The sequence below is a fragment of the Etheostoma spectabile genome, unplaced genomic scaffold (genome assembly GCF_008692095.1).
Source record: "Etheostoma spectabile isolate EspeVRDwgs_2016 unplaced genomic scaffold, UIUC_Espe_1.0 scaffold00005835, whole genome shotgun sequence".
Lineage (NCBI taxonomy): Eukaryota > Metazoa > Chordata > Actinopteri > Perciformes > Percidae > Etheostoma > Etheostoma spectabile.
The window spans coordinates 1-23,903 of record NW_022603305.1 but is presented as its reverse complement, the minus strand read 5'-3'; the positions used below and the strand labels follow the sequence as shown (position 1 = coordinate 23,903).

At 41.4% G+C, this 23,903-nt stretch overlaps 1 protein-coding gene and 1 pseudogene across 1 annotated transcript; both read left to right on the top strand.

Moving 5' to 3' along the window:
- The first annotated feature begins 1,492 nt into the window (after window positions 1–1,492).
- LOC116677801 (olfactory receptor 1052) lies at window positions 1,493–10,636 on the top strand. The gene is made up of 4 exons (XM_032508053.1): window positions 1,493–1,541; window positions 4,460–4,647; window positions 6,055–6,717; window positions 10,496–10,636. The coding sequence occupies exons 1-4, from the start codon at window positions 1,493–1,495 to the stop codon at window positions 10,634–10,636; spliced, it is 1,041 nt and encodes a 346-aa protein (XP_032363944.1).
- Window positions 10,637–14,405: 3,769 nt separating this feature from the next.
- LOC116677805 (olfactory receptor 1052-like) lies at window positions 14,406–21,653 on the top strand (annotated as a pseudogene).
- The last annotated feature ends 2,250 nt before the right edge of the window (window positions 21,654–23,903 follow it).

Genomic DNA, 23,903 nt, shown 5'->3' with positions numbered 1-23,903 from the left:
CGCTAAAGATAAGTTTAGGACACTCCATTTCTGGAGGTCACGTTTGAGATTATTAAGCAGAGGGGAGAGATTTTTTCCAAACAGATCAGAAAAAGAACGTGTCACGTTAATTCCCAAATATTTGAATCCTGCTCTAGCAAGAGGGAAGGGCAGGTCAGTTTCTGTAATTTGGAGTGCAGAGCTATTAATTGGAAAACATTCACTCTTTGAGAAGTTCAACTTGTATCCTGAGAATTTACCAAAACGGTTTAGCAAACTCACAATGTTGGAGATAGAAGATACTGGGTCCGAGATGTAGAGTAATAAGTCGTCCGCATACAGGGACAGCCGATGTTCCAGCTGTTTTCTACAAATTCCCTTAAAACTCTGTGAAGTCTTGAGCATAATTGAGAGTGGCTCAATAGCTAAAACGAAGAGGAGTGGGCTGAGGGGACAACCCTGCCGGGTGCCCCTGGATGAGGAAAAGGGCCCAGACCTTGTTTTGTTAGTGATTATACTCGCTTTGGGTGAAGTATACAACAGTTGTACCCATGATGTAAATTTGGGCCCAAACCCAAACCTAGCTAGTACTGCAAATAGGTAAGGCCACTCAACCCGGTCTGCTGGGGCCTGTTTGACAAGAAAGAGTGATCCCACCTAATTAAAGAAGGATTTCCATTTAACTGAACTAGTTTCCTCAGCATGATATGGAGTTAAAGGCAGAAGTGAAATCAACAGATGCAATCTGACATATGCAACCGGACTTTCAAGGTGCTTCAGAGTAAGGTGCATTATTGTTGACGTGGCATCACATGTACTACAATTTTTTGTGTACGCAAATTGGTATCTCTCTAACAATCGATCCACATCAGTATGGAGTTTCTCCATCATAAGCCTTTCCATTGATTTAAAAACCTTAGAGGGAATAGAATAGGAAAAAGATCTGGTTCTTTGGGTCCTGACCCGGCCTTCAGGACCAGACGTGAGGGTAGGAACGAACACCGACCGGTGGATCGAGAGCTTTGCCTAAACCTAATGTAATTCCCAGGCCATTGACGTCGTCATATTATATTATATACATTATATTATATTATAATATACCATTTATTTACTCTGAAACTTTGAGGAATCTCAAAGTTGTGACCCAGACTAACTGGTGTTGTCCAACTTGTGCCAAAGAAGCAACTACAAACAACTACAACTTTTCACAATTAAACACACACAATTAAAGCAATAGCTTTGATAATTAATCTTTAATGAGGAGATTAAACAGAGGTGCCGGTTTCACCTTTGCAACAAGGATAATGATGTTTCTTTTCAGCGGATGATTAAAACCACAGAGGCAACTTAAAATAGGTCCCTTTGGTATTCTTTGCTATCCTGTGTACAACTTATGTTTTTAATGAAGGGGATCGGATGTCACGTTGTGTAATTATTGTTGTTGGGACTCATAGTGATCTCCAATATAATCAGAAAAAGGTCAGTTGCTCTTCAAAAGGCAACTTGGACTCGGATGAAGTTCTACTTTCATCTGATTAAACGGAGCAGCGCAACGTCCTCAGGTGAGATGCTGATATCTTAAAGCGTGGGAACCATGTCCAGGTGGTTTGAAAAGGAAAATAGGAAGATTTGATGTTTTGAAGTCTCATGCAAAGCTTTCAATGCTTGCAGTGTAATTATTCTGCGTGTGTTGTCTGTTGACAGTCTGTCTGCTGAGGAGAGATGGAGCTTTTGTTGGATTTTCCACCTAAAAGCCCCAGAGGTCTGTACATGTGCTTTTCATAATGCTCATTGGCTGATAGACTGTTGGGATGATGTCCAGTGCAATCAAACTTCACAGTGTCATCATACATTATAAAGTTACAGAAATATTTTAGAAAAGAAAAATGTCATTGCATAGAAGTTGATGTGGGGGTGTAATAATGTTAAAGTCTGAGTTAGTTATCTCTTCTGTGTGATGGTTGGTCAGGGACTGAAGGCAATAACACATTTCACTCACAACTTTATTAATAACTAAATTATTACCTGCACTTATCGCTGTTAACTACATTTATCTGTCTATTAGTTCATTATATATCATCATAAGTGATTCTTAAGCAGCATATTCGAGGTGTAAGATCTTAACTTAACTTGGGAGAACCATACAGACCTTCAGAAGTTTTTGATGAGTTTTTATTATTTCATGCTGGCTTTCACACAGATGTCCTACAGACCGTGGATCACTTTAGTGGACATTGGATATCCGAACTATCAATTCCACCAAGAGTTGCAGATACTAGTAGATATTGTAGATATTGTAGATATTGTAGGAAATTGTAAATATTGTAGGATATTGTAGATATTGTAGATATTGTAGATGTTGTAGACATTGTAGATATTGTAGATATTGTAGGAAATTGTAGGATATTGTAGATATTGTAGATATTGTAGATGTTGTAGACATTGTAGATATTGTAGATATTGTAGGAAATTGTAGGATATTGTAGATATTGTAGATATTGTAGATATTGTAGATATTGTAGATATTGTAGATGTTGTAGATATTGTAGGATATTGTAGACCAGGGGTTCCCAAAACTTTCAGCCCACGACCCCCAAAGTAACGGTGCAAGTGACTAGCGACCCCCCCACTATAAACGTATGTAAACATTACATAACAATATATATATAAGCCCGCACTATAAGCGTGAAAATCTAAAGAGCTGTTCCCTTTTTATTTATTTGCTTGGTTGTATTTTAAATTTAGCCACTAGTTTTATCTTGTGTTAAAATTATGGCTAACATGTGCTATTTCTAATCGTTTTTACATTTTTATTTTATTTCTGGAAATCAACTTGCGACCCCCCCTCTCTGACTCGCGACCCCCCTGTGGGTCCCGACCCCCACTTTGGGAATCACTGTTTTGTAATTGTAAGAAATTGTAGTTATTGTAGGAAATTGTTGGAAATTGTAGATATTGTAGGATATTGTAGATATTGTAGATATTGTAGATATTGTAGATATTGTAGATATTGTAGTATATTGTAGATATTGTAGTATATTGTAGGATATTGTAGATATTGTAGGAAATAGTAGATATTGTAGATATTGTAGATATTGTAGTATATTGTAGATATTGTAGGAAATAGTAGATATTGTAGATATTGTAGATATTGTAGTATATTGTAGATATTGTAGGAAATAGTAGATATTGTAGATATTGTAGATATTGTAGATATTGTAGGAAATAGTAGATATTGTAGATATTGTAGATATTGTAGTATTGTAGATATTGTAGGAAATAGTAGATATTGTAGATATTGTAGTATATTGTAGATATTGTAGTAATTGTAGATATTGTAGATATTGTAGGAAATAGTAGATATTGTAGATATTGTAGTATATTGTAGATATTGTAGATATTGTAGATATTGTAGTATATTGTAGATATTGTAGTATATTGTAGGATATTGTAGATATGTAGGAAATAGTAGATATTGTAGATATTGTAGATATTGTAGTATATTGTAGATATTGTAGGAAATAGTAGATATTGTAGATATTGTAGATATTGTAGATATTGTAGGAAATAGTAGATATTGTAGATATTGTAGATATTGTAGTATATTGTAGATATTGTAGGAAATAGTAGATATTGTAGATATTGTAGTATATTGTAGATATTGTAGTATATTGTAGATATTGTAGATATTGTAGGAAATAGTAGATATTGTAGATATTGTAGTATATTGTAGATATTGTAGATATTGTAGATATTGTAGTATATTGTAGATATTGTAGTATATTGTAGATATTGTAGGAAATAGTAGATATGTAGATATTGTAGATATTGTAGATATTGTAGGAAATAGTAGATATTGTAGATATTGTAGATATTGTAGATATTGTAGATATTGTAGGAAATAGTAGATATTGTAGATATTGTAGATATTGTAGATATTGTAGATATTGTAGGAAATAGTAGAAATTGTAGATATTGTAGATATTGTAGTATATTGTAGATATGTAGGAAATAGTAGATATTGTAGATATTGTAGATATTGTAGATATTGTAGATATTGTAGGAAATAGTAGATATTGTAGATATTGTAGATATTGTAGATATTGTAGATATTGTAGGAAATAGTAGATACTGTAGATATTGTAGGATATTGTAGGAAAAAAAATGCAATACTTTCATTACAAATGTTTTCCTATTATTTTGCTATAAAGTTATGTTGTACAACAAACATGTAACTTAAATAGTCATTAGGACACAGATACAGTAAACACATCCACATGTTGAGCAACCGGATGACTTAATGAATGCAGTTAATATTTTTTATGAATGTGTTTATTGGCTTAGTGTCTTTAACATGTATTGCAACACAATCTTTTTCTACAGTTTCATGAATAATGGTGATGAAAATATGAATTATAACACACTTCCTCTCTGTCTTCTGATGTCCATTGACGCGTCTCTTTCCTCGCCCTGTCTCCAGATTCCCACCCTCCCTCGTTGACCAATCACAGATCCAGCGTTGTCAACGGCACTTTGAAGTCTGACGGCGTGACTTTCTTCATCATTGAGGGCTTCGTCGGCCTTGGCGAGAAAAAGATGATAGTTTTTATCATCCTGCTTCTGGGTTACATCGTCATCCTGGGAGGAAACAGCATGATCATTTTTGTGGTACAGAACAAAGCCTTTTATTGGTTTATTAGCTGGATACATGATTAAACGTAATTGGCTCTTACCAGTGTATCGCCGCGTGTATTTGGCCCATAGCAAATCCAATAGGTCCCAAAAAGTACATGTTAGAGAGGAAATGCCGTAAAGATGTTAAGTGTAAATCTTAATCATTAAAAATAAATCTTCAATCATTCCCCAAAAGAACCAAGCACGCCTGCCCGGTTACGTGATCCAAATTTTCCTAAAAGCGCCCATATTCTGCTCATCTTCAGGTTCATAATTGTATTTTGAGGTTGTAACAGAATAGGTTTACATGGTTTAATTTTCATAAAACACCATGTTTTTGTTGTTCTGCACATTGCTGCAGATCCTGTTTTCACCCTGTGTGTTTAGGTCTCTGTTTTATCTCCAGAGTGAGACATCTCACTAGTTTTATCTCCAGAGTGAGACATCTCACTTCTGTTCAATGTTTGTTGCGAGTCGCAAATGCGCAGTACAGGGTAAGGACTACTAGCCAGTCAGAAGCAGAGTATGAGGGTCCTGACAGTACCTAGGTAAGGACTACCAGCCAGTCAGGAGCAGAGTATGAGGGCGTGCCCTGACAGTACCTAGGGAAGGACTACTAGCCAGTCAGAAGCAGAGTATGAGGGCGGGTCCTGACAGTACCTAGGTAAGGACTACTAGCCAGTCAGGAGCAGAGTATGAGGGCCCTGACAGTACCTAGGTAAGGACTACTAGCCAGTCAGGAGCAGAGTATGAGGTCCTGACAGTACCTAGGTAAGGACTACTAGCCAGTCAGGAGCAGAGTATGAGGGCCCTGACAGTACCTAGGTAAGGACTACTAGCCAGTCAGAAGCAGAGTATGAGGGTCCTGACAGTACCTAGGTAAGGACTACTAGCCAGTCAGAAGCAGAGTATGAGGGCCCTGACAGTACCTAGGTAAGGACTACTAGCCAGTCAGGAGCAGAGTATGAGGGCCCTGACAGTACCTAGGTAAGGACTACTAGCCAGTCAGGAGCAGAGTATGAGGGCCCTGACAGTACCTAGGTAAGGACTACTAGCCAGTCAGGAGCAGAGTATGAGGGCATGCCACGCTAGCAGTTAGGCGAGCCTTATAACGTGTGTTACAAAGTGACGCACATTGTAAACCTATAACATGCACAAAAAAAGATATATAACACAATGAAGGAAAGGGAAAAAAACAGAAAGCATCATATTAGCACTTTAAAATTTCAAAATCATTTTTAGCCTTTAAAAGTGCTGAGACGTTGAAGTTAATGTTGCTCAATGCGATGGTTATTTGAATTAATGTCAACTCAAAGACAGCGGAAAGTGAGGGACGTCTGGCGGATCTTCCTGTAATCGCTCTTCATTTCCTACTCACTGCAACTGTTCCTTCTCATGCAGGCGTCGACTGATCCGAAGCTCCACTCTCCGATGTATTTCTTCCTCTACCACCTCGCCTTTGTGGACATCGTCTACACCGCAACCAACATCCCCAAGATGCTCTCCGGCTTCCTGATAGACGTGAACACCATCTCAGTCCCGGGCTGCTTCCTCCAGAGGCAATTTGTCATTCAACTAGCAGTTACTGAATACGCCATCCTGACCGTCATGGCGTACGACCGCTACGTGGCCATCTGCCACCCGCTGCGCTACACCGCCATCATGACTCGGACCGTCCGGCTGCTCCTCATCATAGGAGCCTGGGCCTTCGGCACCTTCTGCTCGCTGCCGTCCACTTTCATGACCTGGCAGCGGACTTACTGCGGCCCGAATGTAATAACACATGCCTGGTGCGACCCGTCGTCTGTGAGGCGGCTGGTCTGCGGCGACACCACGCCAGATAACATTGTGTCCATTTCCTTCGCCATAGTGTCGCTTCTCACCACAGGAGTCCTCATCCTCACATCCTATATCCTGATTGGTATTTCCATATCGAGGATGAGTGTTGCTCAAAGGCTGAAGGCCTTCGGGACGTGTGCCGCCCACCTGACTGTGGTGTCCACCTCCTACAGCATGACCTCGTTTGTATACATCTCCTACCGGGTGGGGAACTTTTCATCTGGGGTAAGAAGTACTATTGCCTTTGTTTTAATACATTTCTCACATATGTCCACCCAACCCGTTCTCACTCTGAACGTGTTCAAGCGTGTTATATGACGCTAAAGGAGACAACCAAGCGTGTTATATGATGCTAAAGGAGACAACCAAGCGTGTTAAATGACGCTAAAGGAGACAACCAAGCGTGTTATAAGACGCTAAAGGAGACAACCAAGCGTGTTATATGACGCTAAAGGAGACGACCAAGCGTGTTATAAGACGCTAAAAGAGACGACCAAGCGTGTTATAAGACGCTAAAAGAGACGACCAAGCGTGTTATATGACGCTAAAGGAGACAACCAAGCGTGTTATATGACGCTAAAGGAGACGACCAAGCGTGTTATATGACGCTAAAGGAGACAACCAAGCGTGTTATATGATGCTAAAGGAGACAACCAAGCGTGTTATATGACGCTAAAGGAGACAACCAAGCGTGTTATAAGACGCTAAAGGAGACAACCAAGCGTGTTATATGACGCTAAAGGAGACGACCAAGCGTGTTATAAGACGCTAAAAGAGACGACCAAGCGTGTTATAAGACGCTAAAAGAGACGACCAAGCGTGTTATATGACGCTAAAGGAGACAACCAAGCGTGTTATATGACGCTAAAGGAGACGACCAAGCGTGTTATATGACGCTAAAGGAGACAACCAAGCGTGTTATATGATGCTAAAGGAGACAACCAAGCGTGTTATATGACGCTAAAGGAGACAACCAAGCGTGTTATAAGACGCTAAAGGAGACAACCAAGCGTGTTATATGACGCTAAAGGAGACGACCAAGCGTGTTATAAGACGCTAAAAGAGACGACCAAGCGTGTTATAAGACGCTAAAAGAGACGACCAAGCGTGTTATATGACGCTAAAGGAGACAACCAAGCGTGTTATATGACGCTAAAGGAGACAACCAAGCGTGTTGTTGAATTGGAAACCATGACAATGACCACACAAATATCAGATGGTAGTGTTAAATTAAATGAGAGTGCAGGATTTGAACTTCCCACGTTATTAGTGTGGCTCTATAGATAGAAATAGGTATTTCAAACAATTTAACACTTGATTTTTATATATATATATATATATATATATATATATATATATATATATATATATATATATATATATACACACACACTACCGTTCAAAAGTTTGGGGTCACCCAAACAATTTTGTGTTTTCCTGAAAAGTCACACTTATTCACCACCATACGTTGTGAAATGAATAGAAAATAGAGTCAAGACATTGACAAGGTTAGAAATAATGATTTGTATCTGAAATAAGATTTTTTTTACATCAAACTTTGCTTTGGTCAAAGAATCCTCCATTTGCAGCAATTCCAGCATTGCAGACCTTTGGCATTCTAGCTGTTAATTTGTTGAGGTAATCTGGAGAAATGTCACCCCAGCTTCCAGAAGCAGCTCCCACAAGTGTGATTGGTTGGATGGGCACTTCCTGGTACCATACGGTCAAGCTGCTCCCACAACAGCTCCATGGGGTTCAGATCTGGGGACTGCCTGGCCCCTCCATAACCGATAGAATACCAGCTGCCTGCTTCTGCTCTAAATAGTTCTTGCACAATTTGGAGGTGTGTTCAGGGTCATTGTCCTGTTGTAGGATGAAATTGGCTCCAATCAAGCGCTGTCCACTGGGTATGGCATGGCGTTGCTTGATGGAGTGCTAGCCTTCCTTATTCAGAATCCCTTTGACCCTGTACACATCTCCCACCTTACCAGCACCAAAGCACCCCCAGACCATCATATTACCTCCACCATGCTTAACAGATGGCGTCAGTCAATCTTCCAGCATCTTTTCATTTGTTCTGCGTCTCACAAACGTTCTTCTTTGTGATCCAAACACCTCAAACTTGGATTCATCCGTCCACAACACTTTTTTCCAGTCTTCCTCTGTCCAATGTCTGTTCTTTTGCCCATCTTAATCTTTTTCTTTTATTGGCCAGTCTCAGATATGGCTTTTTCTTTGCCACTCTGCCCAGAAGCCCAGAATCCCGCAGCCGCCTCTTCACTGGAGATGTTGACGCTGGTGTTTTGCGGGTACTATTTAATGAAGATGCCAGTTGGGGACCTGTGAGGCGTCTGTTTCTCAAACTAGAGACTCTAATGTACTTATCTTCTTGTCTCCCACTTCTTTTTCTACTCTGGTTAGAGCCTGTTTGTGCTGTCCTCTGAAGGGAGTAGTACACACCGTTGTAGGAAATCTTCAATTTCTTAGCAATGTCTCACATGGAATAGCCTTCATTTCTAAGGACAAGAATAGACTGTCGAGTTTCAGATGAAAGTTCTCTTTTTCTGGCCATTTTGAGCGTTTAATTGACCCCACAAATGTGATGCTCCAGAAACTCAATCTGCTCAAAGGAAGGTCAGTTTTGTAGCTTCTGTAACGACCTAAACTGTTTTCAGATGTGTGAACATGATTGCACAAGGGTTTTCTAATCATCAATTAGCCTTCTGAGCCAATGAGCAAACACATTGGACCATTAGAACACTGGAGTGATAGTTGCTGGAAATGGGCCTCTATACACCTATGGAGATATTGCACCAAAAACCTTAAACATTTGAAAAAAACATTTGCAGCTAGAATAGTCATTTACCACATTAGCAATGTATAGAGTGTATTTCCTCAAAGTTAAGACTAGTTTAAGGTTATCTTCATTGAAAAGTACAGTGCCTTTCCTTCAAAAATAAGGACATTTCAATGTGACCCCAAACTTTTGAACGGTAGTGTATATATATATGTATATATGTATACAAAGATTTGTTCTTGTATTTTATTCCTGTTATCATTTCATGTATATTGTAGGTATGTATATTGTTTCGTAGTATTTCCTTTATCTATCTATCTATTTTCTATCTATCTATCTATATCTGAAATATCTCAAAAACTATTGTCAATCTCAATGTCAATTTTATGTCAATAGCACATTTAAAAACAACAACAGTTGACCAAAGTGTTGAACAGGGTCGATGTCAAATACATAAAGAACAAGTGTAAAAATTACCACAACCAAAATGAATCACATGAAAGACAAATAACACTTTAAAACATCAGAATCCAGGTTAACGAAGGTTAAAGCTACAGATAAAAGGTGCGTCTTAAGCAGCGATTTAAACGTTTGAAGGGTCTGTGCAGCTTTAATATGCACGGGGAGGTTGTTGGGGCGCCCACTGCAAAGGGTCCATCGTATTTTTTAGCTTTGCTCTCGGTACGTCCAAGAGCAGCTGATTGGTTCTGACTGGAGAACGGTGACATAAGAAATCAGCCAGATAAGGTGGCGCCAAACCATTTAAGGCCTTAAAAACAAGCAATCAAATCTTAGACTAACTATTGGAAGGATTGCCATGAAATGTGGTTCAGATATCCAGGGTATCCTAATAACTTTGGTGATTCCCTGACCTCTCCACCATGTGGCGGATTTTTCTGGTTTTGGTTCAGATTCCTCAACAACCATTAATCAGATCGTCATCTGTCAGTCAGGATGACTTCTAATAACCTTGGTGATTAAAAGGTTACTGGACAAAAAGCTCTATGGTCACCAAAATAGGAGCAATCATGTTGATGGCCGTTTGGGGATTTTATAAATATATGAAAATGTCAGTTTTGAAAGTGTTGGACCACAGACTGACCAACATTGTTGCCCCCAGTGCAGAGAAAGTCCAAGTTTCCTCAGTAAATCTGTGTGTGTTCAATAACATTTTTCAAACTAAATTTTTATCTGATTTTGTTTCAGGAACGTATCATTGTGGCTGTGGTGTTCTCCACTCTGACTCCTTTCCTGAACCCGATGATCTACAGTCTGAGGAACAAGGAGCTCCGTGAGTCCATCAGGAGGACCCTGAGCAGGTTCAGACCTGGAGAGAAAGCCTACTAACCCCACGCCCACAAACTGAACAACTTGATGTCCATTTGCACAACAACCTAATATGCTTTTAAACTAGTCTTTTGGAATTTATTGGAAATAATGTGCCAGTCACCGGATATAACCCTGATTGAGATGCAGATTTCAAATGCGATGTATACATGTCCAAAGAACACTTCTAAAACCAGAATAATACCGGCATCTCCAACATGTCTTAATAGAAAAATGCTAAATCTGTAAAAAGGCCTTATTCGGTATATCCACGTTATATGCTGTTCACATGACTTTGGTGTACCTCATATTCCTGCTGAACTCCCCAAGGACACCCCAGGGGACATAGTCGTCAACCTTCTCAAAGTCCACAAGTTCAATCAAGTGAATTCAATTCACTTGATTGAATTGTCTAATTTGTTCGTCAACTGCATATTTAACATTTCAAGCATTGACAGCAGATGACATCACAAAGGTACACCCATATTTGCATCTTTGTTCACGTGCTGGGATTCTGTACATGCTGCACACACACACACACACACACACACACACACACACACACACACACACCACACACACACACACACACACACACACACACACACACACACACACACACACACACACACACAGACACACACACACACACACACACACACACACACAGCAGAGCCAAGATGTGTGTGCGTTCAACACACAGTAGCCGACCTGACTGGGAACGACACAAAGAGGATTGCCATTGGCCGCTGGGGCAGATGACCTCATGCTAGTCTCGTTAGTGTAACCCAGTAGGCTACAATAAAACCTTCAAAAGCAAAAAGTCAATACTTATTGTATTTTGTATTTGTATTTTATTTATAAAGGACAACAGACATTAATCAGCATTTGTGTAATGTGCCAGTGTTAGCCAGTCGGCTAATTTAACTATAGTCCTTTGGTCAGATGAATTTAGACCATGGCAGGAAGAAGCAATGAAAAAAATAACATTTATGTAGTTAAAATATACACATAGTGATCAAAAGACACCATATATACAGCTAGATCAGAAATATAAGCATTTTGTTGTCTACCATGTGTAGCTGCAGGGTTTACAACAGTAGCTCCAGTTAATATAAAAACTCAGAGATCATCAATGCACTCACGTGTGTAGACAAGCATAAACATAATAAAGTGATATTTCAATCCACTGTCATGGGGAAAAAACAATTATACGTCAAAAAGGCAAAAAAAAAAAAAAACTTTGAAAAAAGTGACAAAAACTTCAGGGAAAGCTTCAAAAACTTTTAAAAAAGTAATGAAAATGTTAGTAAAAGCTTCAAAAACTTTGAAAACACTTGACAAACACTTCAGGAAAGCTTCAAATCTTTGAAAAAAGTAACGAAAACGTCAGTAAAAGCTCCAAAAACTTTTTAAAAAGTGACAAAACTTCAGGAAAAGCTCAAAAAAGTTTGAAAAAGTGATGAAAATCAGTCAGTACAATGTCAGTTCTGTCCAACTTGTGCCAAAGAAGCAAGAACACAACTTTTCACAATTAAACACACACGCCCCACTAGCAATTGAAGTAATAGCTTTGATAATTAATCTTTAATTAGGAGATTAAACAAAGGCGCAGGTTTCACCTTTGCAACAAGGATAATGATGTTTCTTTTCAGCGGATGATTAAAACCACAGAGGAAACTTAAAATAGGTCCCTTTGGTATTCTTTGCTATCCTGTGTACAACTTATGTTTTAATGAAGGGGATCGGATGTCACGTTGTGTAATTATTGTTGTTGGGACTCATAGTGATCTCCAATATAATCAGAAAAAGGTCAGTTGCTCTTCAAAAGGCAACTTGAACTCGGATGAAGTTCTACTTTCATCTGATTAAACGGAGCAGCGCAACGTCCTCAGGTGAGATGCTGATATCTTAAAGCGTGGGAACCATGTCCAGGTGGTTTGAAAAGGAAAATAGGAAGATTTGATGTTTTGAAGTCTCATGCAAAGCTTTCAATGCTTGCAGTGTAATTATTCTGCATGTGTTGTCTGTTGACAGTCTGTCTGCTGAGGAGAGATGGAGCTTTTGTTGGATTTTCCACCTAAAAGCCCCAGAGGTCTGGACATGTGCTTTTCATAATGCTCATTGGCTGATAGACTGTTGGGATGATGTCCAGTGCAATCAAACTTCACAGTGTCATCATACATTAAAGTTACAGAAATATTTTAGAAAAGAAAATGTCATTGCATAGAAGTTGATGTGGTGGTGTAATAATGTTACATGTATTAAACGTCAGGAAAAGCTTAAAAAACTTTGAAATAAGGGACGAAAACGTCTTGAAAAAGCTTCAGAAACTTTGAGAAAAGTGAGAAAAATGTCAGGAAAAGCTTCAAAAACTTTGAAAAAGTGAAAGAATAATGTCATTACATAGAAGTCGATGTGGTGGTGTAACAATGTTAAAGTCTGAGTGGTTGGTCAGGGACTGAAGGCAATAACACATTTCACTCACAACTTTATTAACAACTAAATTATTACCTGCACTCATCGTATAAGTAAGTAAGTTCGTACAATATCATTTAATACGGTAAAAATTAAGCAGCATGTTGAGGTGTAAGATCTTAATTCTTGTGTCAACTATGAAACATTATTATGGCTTTTCCCGACATTTTTCTCACTTTTTAATGTTGTGCGATTTTAGTTATTTGAAATTTCTAATATTGACATTGTCAGCACTTTTTCAAAGGCCCATTTTGTTGATAAAAAAAAGAAAAGAAAACAGACCAAATTTGACCCGAGGACAACATGAGGGTTAAAACCTACTTAACTTGAGAGGGAAAGAACCACCTACACCTTTAGATTTTCTGATGAATTCACACCAATCCTGCTGCCGTTGACACAGATGTCCCACAGACCCTGATACTGTTTCATACATGGATCTGTTACAGTGGAGGAAGGAGGACCCAAAAGCGGAGTAGTAGGGATCTTTGAAAAGACTTTATTTATAAGCAGTCCAGCAGTCCAGCAAACACAAAGAGACGAAGACGAAATCCCCAAAACAAAAACACACTCCCAGAAACGTCTCGGGTTACGTATGTAACCCTTGTTCCCCGAGATAGGGGAACAAGCACAGGGGATGGCGATAGCAAAACGGGAAAAACACACCGGGGAAACTCAGGGGGGGTGGCTGGAGAACCGACAGGGCCGCCAAGACTGGGCGAGCAGACAGGACAACTGACAGGACAAAAGGATCTGACAAGGCACAAGGGAAACAGACATTAAATACACGAGGTACAAGGTTTACACAAGGTAACGAGGTAGCGAGGTAACGAGAGGCAGGGAATCAGGTGGGAAACATCAGGTAATCACAAGAGCGGGAACACACACAGGAAGTAAATCTGAAAGCAGGACGAGACAGAAACCCGACTTCAAAATAAAACAAGAAACAGAACATACAGACACTGAGGGGAACACAGGACAGGACCAGCAACACAAGACTGGGGAGAAAACTGGGACACCATCCCAGGAGGGCCAAAAGGGAGAAATTAATCCCAACAAAACCCAAACCACAACATGGATCAGTTTTGTTGACATTGAACTACCCCTTCAACCAAGAGCTTAGATTGCCTAAACAGAGACGTGTATTTATGTAACTAAGCTAGTGCGTATTATGTGATAACAAATAGGTACATTCATTACAAAGATATTACTAATGTACGACAAATATGTAACAGTAATGATCTTTACGATCTTTCTACATTTGCAACCTTCTACATTGAACTATAACCTTGCTCCTCTCTGTCTTCTGATGTCCATGACGCTGTCTCCAGATTCCCACCCTCCCTCGTTGACCAATCACAGATCCAGCGTTGTCAACGGCACTTTGGAGTCTGACGGCGTGACTTTCTTCATCATTGAGGGCCTCGCCGGCCTTGGCGAGAAAAAGATGATAGTTTTTATCATCCTGCTTCTGGGTTACATCGTCATCCTGGGAGGAAACAGCATGATCATTTTTGTGGTACAGAACAAAGCCTTTTATTGGTATATGCCAATTTTTTTAAATTGAATTCAGTCAGTCCGTCCATCTTTCCATTCATTCATCCATCCATCTTTGTCCCCTTATCCGGTATCGGGTCTCGGGGGCAGCAGCTCCACCAGGGGACCCCAAACTTCCCTTTCCTGAGCCACATCAACCAGCTCCCACTGGGGGGTCCCGAGGCGTTCCCATGCCAGGTTGGAGATATAATCCCTCCACCTAGTCCTAGGTCTTCCCCGAGGCCTCCTCCCAGCTGGACGTCCCTCCACCTAGTCCAGGGTCTTCCCCGAGGCCTCCCCCCAGCTGGACGTCCCTCCACCTAGTCATAGGTCTTCCCCGAAGCTTTCTCCCAGCTGGACGTCCCTCCACCTAGTCCTGGGTCTTCCCCGAGGCTTCCTCCCAGCTGGACATCCCTCCACCTAGTCCAGGGTCTTCCCCGAGGCCTCCTCCCACCTGGACATCCCTCCACCTAGTCCTGGGTCTCCCCGAGGCTTCCTCCCAGCTGGACGTCCCTCCACCTAGTCCTGGGTCTTCCCCGAGGCTTCCTCCCAGCTGGATGTCCTTCCTCCTAGTCCTGGGTCGTCCCCGAGGCTTCCTCCCAGCTGGATGTCCCTCCACCTAGTCCTGGGTCTTCCCGAGGTCCCTTGGGGACAAATAAAGGTTTTTGAACTTGAACTTAAACTTGAACCTAGTCCTAGGTCTTTCCCGAGGCCTCCTCCCACCTGGACATCCCTCCACCTAGTCCTGGGTCTTCCCCGAGGCCTCCTCCCACCTAGACATCCCTCCACCTAGTCCCGGGTCTTCCCCGAGGCCTCCTACCAGCTGTACGTCCCTCCACCTAGTCCCGGGTCTTCCCCGAGGCCTCCTCCCAGTTGTACGTTCCTCCACCTAGTCCTGGGTCTTCCTAGGGGCCTCCTCCCAACTGGACGTGCCTGGACCACATCCCTAGGGAGACCCCTTGGCTCCTTTCTTTTTTAAGATTATTTTTTGGGGGCTTTTCCCCTTTATTTTAGAGTGACCGTAGATAGACAGGAAAGGGAGCGAGACGGGGGATGACACGCAGCAACGGGCCGCAGGGCGGATTCAAATCCGGGCCACTACAGGACCCAGTCTACATGGGGGCACGCTCTCACTGGGTGAGCTAGATGCCGCACCAACTGGCTCCTTTCGACACGAAGGACCAGCGGCTCCAGTCAGAGATCCCCACGGATGACTGAGCTTCTCATCCGATCTCTAAGGGAGACCCAGTCCCCCCCCCCCCCCTCCTGAGTCCCCCACCGCTTGTACATTTGCTTTAGTCTTAGTAAAATGTCATTATTCATTTCATAATCACTGCAACTGTTCTGTCTCATGCAGGGACTGACTGATCCGAAGCTCCACTCTCCGATGTATTTCTTCCTCTACCACCTCGCCTTCGTGGACATCGTCTACACCGCAACCACCATCCCCAAGATGCTCTCCGCCTGCTGATAGACGTGAACACCATCTCCGTACTGGCCTGCTTCGTTCAGATGTATTTCTTCTTCATGCTGTCAGTTACTGAGTACGCCATCCTGACCGTCATGGCGTACGACCGCTACGTGGCCATCTGCCACCCGCTGCGCTACACCGCCATCATGACTCGGACCGTCCGGCTGCTCCTCGTCGCCGGAGCCTGGAGCTTCGGCGCGGTCTGCACGCTGCCCGCCACATCCATGACCTGGCAGCGGACTTACTGCGGCCCGAATGTAATAACACATGCCTGGTGCGACCTGTCGTCTGTGAGGCGGCTGGTCTGCGGCGACACCAAGGCGGATAACATTGTGTCCATTTCCTTCGCCATAGTGGCGCTGCTGAGCACCGGAGTCCTCATCCTCACATCCTACGTCCTGATTGGTGTTTCCATATCGAGGATGAGTGTTGCCCAGAGGCTGAAGGCCTTCGGGACGTGTGCCGCCCACCTGACCGTGGTGTCCATCTCTTACAGCTCGGCCTCGTTTGTTTACATCTCCTACCGGGTGGGACGCTTTTCACCAGAGGTACGACGTACTGTTGCCTTTGCTTTAGTACATGTCTCACGTATGTCCACCAACAGTATGACAATTAAATTCATGTTTTCAGCATTAGTAATTTAAACAAGAAGCTTTTCATTTCATATATCTTTGGGGCTGCAGCTTAAAAAACTCAACTTTAGTTCCAGATTGTGTCTTCAAAGATTTGAAAGCCTGAGTTTTCATGACAAATTTTTGTGAAATGGTCAGGGGGGCGTTTTGTAGATCATGAATGTCTGTTTATTATGTCTAAGTATTTTTGGAAAACCTGAAATGGTCATGAATGCTTCCAAATTGTTGGACGAACGACCTGACCAATGCATTTTATTTCTGTTAGGTGTGTAGTACTCTGCCCTGACCCCTTCCATTTATCCCGATGATGATAGATCTCCAGAGCAAATTCAATGTAAATTTGGGCTTCAAAAGGTCAAAAAACCCTTTGCAGAAAGTCTGATGAATTCTCCACAAATAGGAGGAATCATGTCGATGCAATATGACCATTTGGGGATTTCAAGGAAATCTGAAATTGTAATTTTCAAAGTGTTGAACGACAGACTGACCAACCAACGTGGTTGACACCAGAGCTGCTCAGTGAACCTTGTGTGTGTTCAAAAAAGTTTGTTTTAACTATGTGTAATCTTGTTTCAGGAACGTATCATTGTGGCTGTGATGTCTCTGCTCTGACTCCTTTCCTGAACCCGATGATCTACAGTTGAGGAACAAGGAGCTCCGAGAGTCCATCAGGAGGACTCTGAGGAGGCTCAGAACTGCTGCTGTGTTTCCCGTTACTAGCTCAACAAGATACACAAGGCAGACGAAGGAGTCTTAAAGTCCATTTGGAAATAACAAAAAAATAGTCTTGCAGAAAAACTCATTCATATAATTTTTAAACTAGTCTTTTGGAATTAAATATTGTGCCACTGTCTATTCATTAATGAATAGACAATAATAATTTAACATATTATGTTAAACCTTTGAAATCTGCAATGGTCCGCCAGTGCTGACATTGGTATTTTTGCTTATTGTGATGTTGTTATTTGGAGTATCTTCAAATGCTTCATATACTTAGAACCAGTGCCTGGAAACCGATGCTGAAAGGTTATATAGGTCAATAAACTGTTATAATAAAGGTATCAATTTAAAAAAAATATATAAAAATCAGACATGTTTTAATCAAATCTTAATAATTAAACAACACATTGTCAGGTGGCTGAATGTACAAACATCGACTACTATAAGTATTTGAAATATTTACATCTTTTAGTTTTTGAGATGTGCTAATTTTTAGGAGTATATACACTAGTTTCATCTGGAAAACCATGGTGTCACGTGGTTTTTTCAAGTTATAGAGTAGCGACTTCCTGTCAGGGTTGTTGAAAGAGGAGTTGCCTATCTGGCCAAGATTTATTCCGATTGCCACCAAACATGACACCGTTGTTTCACATGGCGGCGTGAGCGTCCATGCCAAATTCCGACGCTAGCGTCATCACGAGTGTACAACGCAATGCAGCAACAGATAGAAGCTTTCTGCTTTATTTTAGATAATACATCGTTAAAAACAGAAATTGCTTCTCTCCCAATATTCATCCCCCAATGCCTCTTTGGAGTGGCCGAATGCATCAGTACATCTTCTATATCTTATAACGTCACAAAGAATCATAGACCAGTCACTGAAGAAACGTTCACAGAAACTAAAGGATTTTAAATGCAGGACTTTTACTTGTAAAGCGCCGGCGACGGTCAGACGCCCACAGGAAGCTCAGGGTCCAGTCTCATAGGGGTCGCATAGTCCCAAGTCCCAGAGCTTGATGATGAGCTTTGTAGAACCAATGGCTGTGATTGCTAAACTATGTTCAATTAAAAGCATTCTCACATGTGTGTTCCCATGGTCCAGGTGTGAGAGCGCATTGCGGGCCGCTAGGCCAACGGCATCATCCGTTGACAATTACACATAAGGTAAAAAGACAACAACACTGTTCCAGGTGAAAATAATAATACATCTCAAGGATGTCTAATTACAGCTAGCATAATATTAGTTTTTGCCAGGAAGAGGGTTCAGCTGATGGGGCCTGACTTAATCGAGTGTGTTCTGACCCTGAACACAACCCTGTAAGGAAGGTGGTGAATGGCGGACCCAAAATTCAAAGGTCAAAACTGAAAGTTTTTGATGATTTAGTGAATCCAGAAATGCACATAAACAAAAAGAGTCCTGGAAACAAGCAGGAAAAAACGGGAACTAAAAATAAAGTCCATGTGAAAACAGAAAACACAGGAACGCTAACAAGACCCGGGAAGACCAACAACAGAACGCAGAAGACTACAACCAAGCTAAAACCACAACGATCTGACCCAGGACAAGGGGAACACCAAGACTATACAGGGGGTAACGATGGTAACGAGAGGCAGGTGACAGGTGGAAGACATCAGGTAATCACAAGGGCGGGAAAACACAGGAAGTAGAACTAAAGACGAGACAGCACAGAAAACCAAAGAAAATCAAAATAAAACAAGAAACAGAACATACTCACAAAAGACCATAAGACAGACCACAACTAGACACATACTCACAAAAGACCATAAGACAGACCACAACTAGACCACTAGACCACTAGACCAGGCAAGGGAGCAACCCAGGACTTAAACACGTACAAGACCAAAAAATAACACGACCACAAGGACAAAGTACGACAAAATACCAAACCATAACAGACACTAGAGTGCGGATCGGGCCGGATTGTTCTGTCCGAGCCCGACCCGCGTCCGACCCAGTTAAAATGGCATCTGTTCTCATCCTAATGACACATGTAGGTTTGTTGCTTTTATTAACCAATGGTAGGAAGGCATTGGGAAATGTCACCAGATGAGCATCAATGCCCACGGGGGCAACAAGCGCCGTCACCTCCATAATCAGCTGTTTAAATTCTAAATGTTCAACGCCTTATCGCGCTGATGGGACCGAGCCCGACCCGGACCCCAGCATCCTTTAAACATCTGTTCCAACCGACCCGAGCCCGATGGGTCCCGTCGGGCTCGGGTCGGGTATCCATCCTCTAACACACACCCCCATTGGCTGGCATGTTTTCACCCCTTGTCCAAGGCTATTTGACCCTTTTGTGCAGCAGCGAGATCCTGTTTCTTTCCCATAATGCTTGAAACGGCTGAATAACGTGGGACGTCTTCTCTCGTAGTTTTCTTTTAACCCTCGTGTCGTCTTCCCGTTGACCTGCAACTTTGTTGTGTCTGGATTGAAATTTCAACAGTTTGTTGTTCTTTTTCTGCTTAAAGTTTTTTTTTTTTTTTTTTTACTGTTTTTTTGTCACTTTTTTTGACTTATTTTCCAATTATCCAATTATTTTCAGTCAATTTTTAACAATTGCTTTGTTGCTTTTCCCAATGTTTTGGAAGTTTTTTTGTCACTTTTTCCCATTTTACGGTCACTCTTTCAGTGTTTGAAAAAACAATGTTTTTGTTGATTTTTTTTTCTGCTTTTTTGTAGTTTTTTCTTCAAAATGTGGCACTTTCACTACGTTCGTTTCTGATATAGAAAGGTTTTGTAAACGGTCCAATTTGACCCGAGGACAACACCAGGGTTAATTGGACTCACCTGGCAAACTAATTATCACAGCTGTCTGAGCCCAGAGACACAATACCGTCCATGAGTTGGATTCAAAAACTAAATATTTACTGTTGTGACACTCAATTCCTATTTGCAGAATAATTTGGAAGACAAGGACTTTAGAGAGTTGGGGAGGACACCACACAATGACCCGGATGCAGAGATGGCAGGAAATGTGATGACCTGGAATATTTATCCAAATAAAAGAAGAAGTCCAACAAAAATACAGGCAAAGTCTTCATGTCCTCATGTTGTCCTCATGTTACCCTCATGTTGCCTTCATGTTGTCCTCATGTTGTCTTCATGTGTTGTCCTCATGTTGTCCTCATGTTGTCCTCATGTTGTCTTCATGTTGTCCTCATGTTGTCCTCATGTTGTCCTCATGTTGTCTTCATGTTGTCCTCATGTTGTTCCTCATGTTGCCTTCATGTTGTCCCCATGTTGTCCTCATGTTTTCCTCATGTTGTCCTCATGTGTCCTCATGTTAACTTCATGTTGTCCTCATGTTGTCCTCATGTTGTCCTCATGTTAACTTCATGTTGTCCTCATGTTGTCCTCATGTTAACTTCATGGTGTCCTCATGTTGTCCCCATGTTGTCCCCATGTTGTCCCCATGTTGTCCTCATGTTAACTTCATGTTGTCTTCATGTTGTCCTCATGTTGCCTTCATGTTGTCCTCATGTTGTCCTCATGTTGTCCTCATGTGTCTTCATGTTGTCTTTATGTTTCCTCCCGCACACAACACCCACACACACCCACACACACAGACACACACAGACACACACCAACACCACACACGCACACACACCACACACACACACCCACACACCCCACACACACACACGAATGCACATAAACACACACACACACCTAATTACACTAGTACAGTGAGATGTTCTACAATTAATCTTTAATTAGGAGCTCACATTTTTAAGCAGACACTCGTTACCTTGGCAACAAGGACAATTATGGTTCTTGTGTTTTCTTTAGGTGCTCGTTTATAACCACAAAGGCAACTTAAAATAGGTCCCTCTAGTATTCTGCCACCGTCCTGTGTACAATTTATGCTTTTAATGATGTCACTTTGTGTAATTAATGTTGTTTTGGTCTCATCATAATCTCCATTGTATTCAGGAAAGGTCATTTGCTCGTGAAAAGGCGAAAAGACGACGTGTATAAAGTCGTTCTTACATCTCCCTGAACCTGACGGACGAGCAGCGCTACATCTCCCTGAACCTGTCCCTGAACCTGACGGAGCAGCGCACATCTCCTGAACCTGTCCCTGAACCTGTCCCTGAACCTGTCCCTGAACCTGACGGAGCAGCGCTACATCTCCCTGAACCTGTCCCTGAACCTGACGGAGCAGCGCGGCGTCTCACGGTAAGACGTCTGACTTCTGAACCATGTCCGGGTGGAGGGAACGAGGACGATGTGGTGTTGGTGCTTTTAAATGTTTTGGGTTTTAGGAATTTGTAATTTGTTCTGTCGAATTGAGCTTGTGCACAGGTGGAGTCAGGTAGAAAATAATAGAAAGCCTAATGTTCATAAAACACTGTTGATTGTTGATGATTGTTGTTCATAATGTACTTCATTATACACGAGTGCAGTACCTGGGCAACGAGATTGAAGCAAAACTTTACTGTGTTGACACAAAATATAAAAATATAAAATGTAAAATATAAAAAATAGTAATCATAAAAAAATATAAAGCTCTCTATGGAAAATAAAAAACAAAAAATCTAAAAAATAAACAAAAAATTAAAAAAATGTAACATTAACAATATATAATCTAAAGTGAAATTTAAAATTAAAAAATTAAAAAATATTAAATATAAAGAAATAATATAAAATATAAAATTATAGTAATTAAAATGTACAAATACGAGAATATAAAATATAAATACAAAAATCTAAAATGCCAAAATATAAAGCATATGGGTTTTCGCAGAAAAAGAAAGTTGGTGGGGGAGCAACTATACATATGGAGGGGGGGGGGGGTGGGGGGGTATAGGCTGTGGTGGTTCAGGTGGTTTTGGCTTTTAGGAAGAAAGTTTCAAAGCTTTGAATTGTTGTGTTGTGTAATTATTGTTGTGTTGTGTAATTATTGCGCGTTGTGTTGTCTCTTGACAGCGATTGGTTTGTGTGTCTGCTGAGGAGACATGGAGCTCTTTCCCTTTGATGTTTCACCTGAAAGCCCCTCAGGTCTGTAAACGGTCCCTGCTTTTCATAATGTTCTGATCACTGTGTGCGATACTGCTTTAAAGCGTCATATTACACAGAAGATGATTTGTCTTGATTCTGAATCTGTTATCCTTGTTCACTGTTAGTGGGGCAACGTCACATCCTGACAACTTTAGAGAAAGTCTGTTGGATTGTTTTCCTCTAATGTAAAAAGCTTAAATAGCGTATTTTTAATATCAGGAACTGGGCTTTCTTTCAACCAAATTGCCAAAAAATAACATGCATGCCACACAATGTTCTCAGGTAAAAATAAGGATTACTTTCACCCAATTCTGTTTGTTTTATTGAATTTTAAAAAAGGGCAAAACCTCGGAAGAAATGACAAAAATTAGACAAAAAGCGTTTGAAAAAACGAGAAATTGTTCCTCATGTTGTCCTCATTTGTCCTCATGTTGTCCTCATGTATCCTCATGTTGTCTTCATGTTGTCCTCCTGTTGTCTTCATTTTGCCATGTTGTCCACAAGTTGTCTTCATGTTGTCCCGATGTTGTCCTCATGTTGTCCTCATGTTGTCTTCATGTTGTCTTTATGTTGTTCCCATGTTGTCCTCATGTTGTCTTCATGTTGTCTTTATGTTGTCCCCATGTTGTCCTCATTTTGCCCTCATGTTGCCCTCATGTTTTCCTCATGTTGTCCTCATGTTGTCCTCATGTGTCCTCATGTTGTCCCCATGTTGCCCTTATGTTGTCCTCATGTTGTCTTCATGTTGTCCTCATGTTGTCTCATGTTGTCCTCATGTTGTCCTCATGTTGCCCTCATGTTGCCCTCATGTTGTCTTCATGTTGTCCCCATGTTGCCCTCATGTTGTCCTCATGTTACCTCATGTTGTCCTCATGTTGTCCCCATGTTGCCCTCATGTTGTCCTCATGTTACCCTCATGTTGTCCTCATGTTGTCCTTATGTTGTCCTCATGTTGTCACATGTTGTCCTCATGTTGTCCTTATGTTGTCCTCATGTTGTCTTCATGTTGTCCTCATGTTGTCTTCATGTTTTCTTGATGTTGTCTTCATGTGTCCTCATGTTGTCCTCATGTTGCCCTCATGCTGTCTTCATGTTGTCTTCATGTGTCCTCATGTTGCCCTCATGTTTTCCACATGTTGTCTTGATGTTGTCCTCATGTTGTCCTCATGTTGTCCTCATGTTGCCCTCATGTTTTCCACATGTTGTCTTGATGTTGTCCTCATGTTGTCCTCATGTTGTCCTCTGTTGCCCTCATGTTTTCCACATGTTTCCACATGTTGTCTTGATGTTGCCCTCATGTTGTCCTCATGTTGCCCTCATGTAATGCCCACAAATATATGTAATTTTTGCTTCTCTCTCTCTCCGATTCCTACCACCCCCGTCGACCATCCAGAGCCAGCTTTAACGGCACCTGGGAGCCCGATGGCG

Bases quoted from the DNA above. Each gene is read 5' to 3' on its own strand.
- LOC116677801 (XM_032508053.1), top strand. From the start codon at position 1,493: ATGAAGTTCTACTTTCATCTGATTAAACGGAGCAGCGCAACGTCCTCA. The intron at 1,542-4,459 runs GTGAGATGCTGA...CCCTGTCTCCAG, and splicing joins GAGCAGCGCAACGTCCTCAG to ATTCCCACCCTCCCTCGTTG. The intron at 4,648-6,054 runs GTACAGAACAAA...CTTCTCATGCAG, and splicing joins ACAGCATGATCATTTTTGTG to GCGTCGACTGATCCGAAGCT.